This window comes from Anopheles funestus, chromosome 2RL, assembly GCF_943734845.2.
Source record: "Anopheles funestus chromosome 2RL, idAnoFuneDA-416_04, whole genome shotgun sequence".
NCBI lineage: Eukaryota > Metazoa > Arthropoda > Insecta > Diptera > Culicidae > Anopheles > Anopheles funestus.
In genome coordinates, this window is record NC_064598.1 from 98,187,543 (window position 1) to 98,195,820 (window position 8,278).

The 8,278-nt window shown below is 46.0% G+C and overlaps 2 protein-coding genes across 4 annotated transcripts; one reads left to right on the forward strand and one right to left on the reverse strand.

The window, feature by feature from the left end:
- The first annotated feature begins 2,448 nt into the window (after positions 1 to 2,448).
- LOC125763501 (stress-activated protein kinase JNK-like) lies at positions 2,449 to 6,771 on the forward strand. 3 transcript variants are annotated; one of them, XM_049426761.1, is made up of 4 exons: positions 2,449 to 3,107; positions 5,144 to 5,305; positions 5,398 to 5,524; positions 5,601 to 6,771. In XM_049426761.1, exons 2-4 carry the CDS (start codon positions 5,145 to 5,147, stop codon positions 6,471 to 6,473), a joined length of 1,161 nt encoding a protein of 386 aa, XP_049282718.1. In that variant the 5' UTR covers positions 2,449 to 3,107; position 5,144; the 3' UTR covers positions 6,474 to 6,771. The 3 variants fall into 3 exon arrangements, with proteins under 3 accessions (XP_049282718.1, XP_049282717.1, XP_049282716.1); XM_049426760.1 differs by having other exon boundaries at positions 2,449 to 2,781; positions 5,395 to 5,524; XM_049426759.1 differs by having other exon boundaries at positions 2,450 to 3,107; positions 5,395 to 5,524.
- A 251-nt stretch (positions 6,772 to 7,022) lies between these two features.
- LOC125763545 (cyclin-dependent kinase 1) lies at positions 7,023 to 8,240 on the reverse strand. Its single transcript, XM_049426828.1, has 2 exons — positions 7,957 to 8,240; positions 7,023 to 7,891 (listed from the first exon to the last, which is right to left on the reverse strand). The coding sequence occupies exons 1-2, from the start codon at positions 8,103 to 8,105 to the stop codon at positions 7,144 to 7,146; spliced, it is 897 nt and encodes a 298-aa protein (XP_049282785.1). The 5' UTR covers positions 8,106 to 8,240; the 3' UTR covers positions 7,023 to 7,143.
- Between the last annotated feature and the right edge of the window lie 38 nt (positions 8,241 to 8,278).

Here is an 8,278-nt window from a genome sequence, read left to right on the forward strand (position 1 = left end):
GTTCCTGCGTTCAGAGACACTCATGCCGCAGACACACCGCATAGAAAATGATCCACCAAACAATCCGCGTGTAGTAATTCGATATCCATGTGAAATTTGACTGTAAATGCGATTTTTTATACACACACACACCAGTGAAGGCATTAGAAGACGCCGACTGAGTCACTCACGTCCACGGACACTAACACTCGAACGGAGCTAGTTCCGACTTCGCCACATGTTTGAAGCTTTCCAGACGAAGAAAACCTGCTTTTTTGTGGAGATGTGGCTTTTCACTCCCTACGTATAGCGCTCTCCTCACCCACCCTTGATTGCTTTTCTCGCAGCTTCTTCGTCGGATAGCAGAAGCACCGATCCGCGATGACTCACGAGCCCGTTTCATATCGCATCCGAAAATAACATCAAGGAAATTATGGGGGATCGCTTTCGGCGTCCTTCTACCATGCCTTAAGGAATGATAAAAGAGAGCTGTGTATGGCAAAAAATAAGGGTCGCGTGCACGCATTACTGGAGCTTATCGCGGGGCAACTTTCAGGTCAGGGAGCCAAATGGGTATGAACGATGCCGGGTACGGTGTGGGGAAGATGTTTGCAATTTATGATTCAATCGGTAGGCATAAGCCTGTAAACTCTTGTCGTCTAATGTTTCCAATGGCTTAGTAGTTTCTGGATGCTTTATAAAGCCCGCTAATCATTCCCTTCGTCACTCTGTTCTGCTCCTTAAATAAAAGAGAGAGAGTGCGAGAGAGAGAGAGAGAGATAGATAAAGAGAGAAACAGAAAGGGAAAATTTAGATGATTCATGGTCAAGAACAACAAACAGGTTGTTTGATCCCATGAACAGCAAGATCAAGCCTCCAACCAAACGCACGTGACAATATTCTCAACTCATAGGGTCCAGCGCTATAAAGTGCTATCTTCAGCAAGGGACCCTCGTTTGATGTGTTCAAAGCCAAGCAAGAATGCCGGTGGTGAGATAATAAGAGCCACCAGTTTGTAGATCTACCGGTTGAGCGGATGGCGTCATCCTCTTGTTCGGCGCTACTCTAGTTCGGACATCTTCCAAAGCACGTGCCGGCTACGGTAGTTGTTTGTCTTTGGAGTGATACAGAAATCTCCCCTTTTAGGGCTGCTACTGTGTTGTAAATTTCTTGTCATTTCCCTTATTTATTTAGCAAAAAATAACATCCGCTACTTCCAGTTAACTACTAACCAGCATCATCTTGAGAGGGACGGGGGTTTATCAGAACTGGACTTAACAGAGAAAGTGACTGGATTGGTCTGATCAAATATGTATCCTAAATGGAGACTTCAAGCAAAAATTGGAACGATCTTCTATTAAGTATCAAGATCTTCGCTCTATATTACGGACTCGACGTCTAACATCCAATCATACATACTATTTGAAATAAAGGTCATTATTTTACATAGTTTTAGAGAACGGAGTCAGTCCAAAGACGCCATAACAATCACTCATCCAAATACACTTTATCCTTTCGTCTAGAAAGCGAGCATAAGTTTGGTGAGCTGTTTTAGATAAGCATGACCCACTAGCCTAGATGGTCGTTAATTCTTAATGATATTACGAGACGCCACATAATGACGTACTGAAATTCTTTATGTAATCCAACACTGATGAGGAATTCCAATTTAGAAACTGACTCGACGGCTTCGTGACTCACCAAAGCGGACTATTAAGAAACTACAATTTACCCAACAAAACAATCAGTTGAAGTGCAAATCAATATTCACTTTGACTAGTTCAAACTACGAGAAATTCAAATAACTAACAGTTACTGAAACCCAAGAGGTATGGCAGGACAAGACCCTTAAACCTTAAAGACTGTTTAAGAGAATAGTGACAAAATGGAAAATAACTATCACTCTATGAAGTTTATGGACTTTCTCGCGTCCTCTTTTACCTCCTCATCCCATTTGGTGTGATTGCCATTCCAGCCCACTAAACAAGTTCCCGAACGAACATTCGCCATAAAGGCTCGTCGTGGAGGAGCTTGGAGTTCCCGCGCGGTTAAGCAAACTAGACCACGGAGCAGGGTCCCATCCGGCTTGGGCCCTTTAAACCATGGTTTACCCCGTGTATCGTACAAGACCGAGAAAGAAGAGAGTGAGCGAATGGCCCAAGAAAAAGGAACCACTGAACGACGTCATCAAACGTGCATTGATTGCGCGTTTTCGATTCGCTATCAAAATGCGCCCGGCTGCGAGGAGAGCCAATTGAAGAGAGTGGCCCTATTGGTGTGCCGTAGGTGTGCGCGATGGACTAACCAAAACACACCTTTTTACACACAACGGCACCGCGACTGTGTCGGCTGTGTTGGTGTTGTTCTGCACGGCGTTTTGCATCCCTCCTCCCAACGCCAGCCGAAGCTGAAGCTGATGATGATGATTCATTGAACAAAAACTTGTCCCGCGCGCGCTAGAAGCGGCAGTTCGCTCACAGCTCGCGAGCGGTGTAAAGGGACGGACATTAGTGCGGCTGTGGGCAATGGGTAGGAACGGGGGCACAACACCACGATGTCGTTGTTTCGTGAGCGATTCCAACACGAGTGCGCGCGCACACAACATCCAAAACTACAGTCTTAAGCATCCCGGCGCTGTGATCGGTCGGGTTTTGAAGATCATCATCATCATGTCGCCGTACCGTAGTGCCGTTCTTGTACGATCACTTCGCCTAACCTGAAGAGTTGCGAGAGCCCACCACGACGGAGCGACGACGGACACAAAGGGCAACGTAGTGTGTTGTTGTTCTGGAACCAGGAAAGGTGAATTGAAGGGATTTTTTTTACACAAAAAGAAAGTGTGTGCATGTGTTTCTTTGTGTCCGGGTGCGTTTGTGTGAGTGTTTGAATAAGACACTTATCGTTTGCGTATCGATCGGTGTTGTGTCCGGGCGCGTAAAGTTCTTTGTTTATCCGCACCAAACAGAAGCGCGTGCCACCCGACACGTATACCTTCTTTACCCGATTGGGTTGTTGTGATCGTGCAGTAAACCCCATTGGAACGTGTGTGCAACATTCGTGTATTGTGTGTTATCGTCCCCGTCGTGTTTGGGGACGTTCATAAACGTTCAAAATAAGCACTCTTCAAGGTGAGTTGATCCTTCCACTGTTGAATTTATCTGACTCATCCACCTCCAACGGGAGGTAAAATCCTATTAGTCAGCTGTCTAGCATAACCGTACGCTCTCACGCACTCACGCAAGCACGCACGCACGCACGATCGTTCAGGGAGTTTCCGATACGAAGAGTTAAGCAAGATCACGTCCGCTAGACGGAAACGGCTAGCATTCCACGTTGCGCCATCGTTTTGCGAAACTCCAACTGATGACGTCGCGATCGTCGTTTGCGTTCGCGGAAAGTGAATGAGTAACCGCGTCAGTACCCGCAACGGGAAAGGGCAACAATAGCACCAATATGACATCAACGCGCGTAATAGGGTTGATCTCCCACTGAAATCAATTCGACTCCCAGTGTACTCTCGCGAATGATCAGCTGTAAAAGGGTTTATGAGATATTGCTTCCAAGCAGGGATGAGCAACCTTTTTGGAGGAAATATGGAATAAATATGAAGAGGTTTTGTTATCTTTCCTCTCCTTATGGAATCCTTTAAGATTCAGGCCCTTTTTTAAAAAAGCCTTGCCATTTTTTGAGTAATTTAGCAAAATTTATAAGTTTATAAATTTTAATGCGAATTCGTTTCAATAAGTTTCTTTTCACTCAAATAATGCTTTAAATTAAAAAAAGAATAAAAAATTATAAAAAAATAAATAAATTCTAAAATTTTGAAAATTTCCTAAGGCTATAGCATTACCATTTTTTTGAGCAATTTAGCAAAATTTATAAATTTGATATATTTTAATGCGAATTTGTTGGACTAAGTTTCTTTTCACTCAAATGATTGCTGCATTGTTAATGAATTTATTACTGGTATGAATACTGCAACATACTGACTTACCCGTTTGACGACCACTGACCATAGACGATGTTCCCTCTTTGCTGACCTACTCTAAATCCAGCAGGATGATCGAGTGGGCGATCATATGGAGCTCAAACCCACCGCACTCAATCTCATCTCGAACGGTGAGTGATCATCGCACGTGGTGGAGTTGATGATGCTGGCCACTCACACTCTTAGCAAACGGTGACCCAAAGCGAATTTCACGCGATAAACGATGACGTGTTGTTTATCGACGTCCAATCAATCACCACATACGTTAAAGCTTTCAACGCCCTGTCCAACCGGGATGATTCATAAGGGAACCGACTGGGGGAGGTCGTGGCATCGTTCAAGGGAAGAAAAGAAAGAGACAAAAAAGGGAGAGCAAAGATAATAGCAAAAAACAATACGACCGCACTATCAACCTCTTTGCTGGGTCCCTTTAACAGACACTATTCATCTCCACAGTGACACACCTGCGCATGGACCGATTGTACGAGATGATGTGGTAGTAATGAATTGGGTAGTGGAAGACCACTTCGTCATCACCTGTTTTAGGAAATGAATGAAGATCATATTCTTATCGGAAAGAAGATACTTTCGTGGGGGGCTGACAATAATAGCGCGGCAGACCAGCTAGACGTACCTATTTCTCATCCCTCTTCCAGAAAAAAACGTAAATTCCACGGATAATTTTGAATGGGCGTTATTATGATGCACTACACCGCAACGCTAATATGTGTCACAGCTTAACGATGGTCGACGGCACACCTTCTTCAACGCGCCCTCTTCGTTCAGGTGGTGGGCACAATGTGTCTTTTTTGTTGCGAGACAGACCTCGTTCAGTTCCGTTTGTCAAAAGTCTGCGAATGAACTCGCCGGAATGAGTGGGAGATATCTTTAGCCAACTTCAAACATCCCAACATATGCAATGCAAGGTGCTAATCGTACATTTAAACAACTTCTACCAGTGTCCATACTATACAAGGAAAGGGTGCTTCCCATTTGCTTTTCCATTGCGTTAAATAAACACTTTAGTTCAGCATGGAACGCCTTTTAATGTTGGTGGACGAAATCCATCTCCAAAAAACAGTGGTTAAAGTGGTCCATAAATTGTGTGTGTGTGTTTTTTTAATCATATTTAAACAACTTACTTCAACCGTATTTCTTATTCCCTGTTTTCCGCAGTATGCAATCTCAACAAAATGGAGAAGATACCCAGGAGCACGGCATTGCCGTCAACAGTGATGCTCTTCGAACGCGCACGAATGAATTCCATTTCGATCTCCCGTCCCGCTTTCCTCACTCACACATGGCGCCAATCGGGATTGGTGTCCAGGGTGCCGTATGGTAAGTATTAAATGATTCGGGATGATCAAGAATTCAGTGTGACTCATCGTTTATCCCCACCACCCCTTAATGTCTTCGGCACACTATAGCAGTGCGGTGGATTTGAAGACGGGTCGCCGATTAGCAATAAAGAAGCTCTCGCAACCATTCCAAGATGTCACATTCGCGAAACGATCCTACCGCGAGCTTAAGCTGATGCGATTAGTCGATCATCCTAATGTAAGTGTCTTCTGTTACCGAGGCATTCCTCTCTAGCCTTCAGGTTAGTTGACCTTTCATTCTTCCTTCCATTTAGATCATTAAGTTACTGTACGCATACACACCCCAGCAGTCGCTAGAAACGTTCCGGGACGTGTACATCTTCACCGAGCTGATGGACAACAACCTGCGGAACGTGATCGGTACCAAGCTCGACCACGAGCGCATCTCCTTTCTCGTTTACCAGATGCTGTGCGGCATCAAGTACCTGCACGCGGCCGGCATTATCCACCGCGACCTGAAGCCCTCGAACATTGTCGTTTGTAAGAACTGTAGCCTTAAAATACTGGACTTCGGGTTGGCGCGCAGCATCGAGGCCAGCTTCACGATGACACAGTACGTCGTAACACGCCATTACCGGGCACCCGAGATCATCCTCAACATGGAGTACGACACCAAGGTAGACATCTGGTCAATCGGTTGCATCATGGCGGAGCTGATAACGGGCCACGTACTATTTCCCGGCACCGACCACGTCGATCAGTGGATGCGTATCGTACAAACGCTCGGCACACCGAGACCGGAATTTATTGCACGCACCACACCCGGCACCCAGCGATACATAAGCAATCAACCACCAGTGGCGGGACGGGCGTTTGATGAACTTTTCCCGGACGCGGTGTTCGATACGGTGGTGTCAAACCATCCACAGCTGACGAATGATGCGGCACGGGACTTCCTGCGCCGTATGCTTGCATTCGATCCGATGGAAAGGATCTCGGTGGACGAAGCGTTGGAACATCCGTACATCCGCGTCTGGTACTACGAGGAAGATGTTAATCGACCCCCACCTAAGCCGTACGATCATTCGATCGATGCACAGGACCTTTCGGTGGCACAGTGGAAGAAGCTCCTGTATGAGGAAATTCAAGACATTCAAAGGACGATGTCATTGGACGAGGAAGGATGACGGAACGTCCAGCATTTCGGAAGCTGACTTTCCGCGCACGGGACACTAAAGGCCATTTGTTTCCTTTTTGAGGCTGTTATTTGTTAGTTAGCGCTTAGAATTAAGTTTGAGTCTACCGTGTCCACTTAAGTGGCTTATACTAGAGGGGATCGAGTGAGTAAGCTCCCCAGGCATTTACATACTACACACTTGTTAGTCGACTTAGCGAATTATGTTCTCAGTTGATGATCGTAAGGATGGCGGAACGCTACTAAGAACACTATTTTATTAAATAAATTTTTGAATATTTGTTCTTCAACGTAGACCACAATCCTAGATTTAGGCGTGCCAACTCGCACGCTCGAATGTAACGCGGGGAGAAACCTGAACACGTACAGAAAGAAATGACCGACGCTAAGATCCCAAGGCGAAGCCCTATTCTTCACGAGACGAATATTTACATCTATGTATCCGAACGGACAAAACGAACGAAGACAAGAAGTGATTGATTAGGTGGTCAGAGGGGAAGAATTCGAATAGATAATACATTCTCTGGGGGTAGTAATAATGTACAGTAGATATTCCACGCGGCATCGTATTTCTAAGCCGACTAACAAGCGAGTATTCAACTCGATCATACAAAACTTAAAAGCGAGAGTTAGAGAGACTGTACGGCAAAGGATGGTCGGGATTATTCCGTCGGTATGTTGCACCGCTCGAACCCATCGAAGTACTTGTGTTCGAGGATTTTCTTTGCCGAAATGCGCAATATCGGATCGTAGATAAGACACTTCTGCAGTAGATCGATACCCGTCGAATCCAGGTTCGACACCTGACTAGCGAGATTGTTCTGCGTCCAGCACGGGAATGTTGACTTGTAGTCCGGCAGCGAAGTTACTCCCGGCCAAATTTCTTCCGTCGGTGTGCGCAGTATGCGGAACATCCGGAACAGCTGATCGATCTCCGAATCACCTTGGAATAGGGGCTTCCGGGTGGCCATCTCCGCAAAAATGCATCCAATCGACCAGATATCCACCGGGCAGGAGTAGCGCGGCGATCCAAGCAACACTTCCGGCGCTCGATACCAGAGCGTCACGATCTCGTGTGTGTAGTTGCGCACCGGAATACCAAACGAACGGCCCAATCCAAAATCGGCCACCTTTATCACACCTTCCTTGTTGATGAGCAAGTTCTGTGGTTTCAGATCACGGTGTAGGACGCGCCGTTTATGACAGAACAACATCGCGGCCGTTATCTGATACATGTAGCTTTTCACCAGGTCCGAATCGATCATCTTCTCCGGCGGCAGGCTGTCCATGTACTTCTTCAGATCCATCGACAGAAACTCGAAGATCAGATACAAACGGTTCTCCTCCATCAGCACATCTATCAGCGAAACCACATTCCGGTGTTTCAGCTCTTTCAGCAGGGAGATCTCTCTAGCGAAGTAAAATAAATGTGTCAACAAAAAGTTACGGTCATGTAACCCTACGCATGTGCTTACCTGATCGCCGTCGATGGTATACCCTCGTCTTCCGTTTCCAACCGGATTTTCTTCATTGCCACGATCTCACCGGTCAACTTGTTACGTCCCTTGTACACTACCCCGTACGTACCCTCGCCAATCTTTTCAATCTTCTGAAAGTGTTCCATCGTGCTCGGTGTGTTACCTTTACAGCACGAAAACCGTGTCCTTTTGTCTTGCCGGACAATTACCACAAAACTGGAACCGAAATTAAATGCCTACCTCGAGCCGCAGCGTTGTAAACAAAATCGAGCGCGTAATGAATGGCGTTCGTTATGTTTGAATAGCACTGAAGCGGACG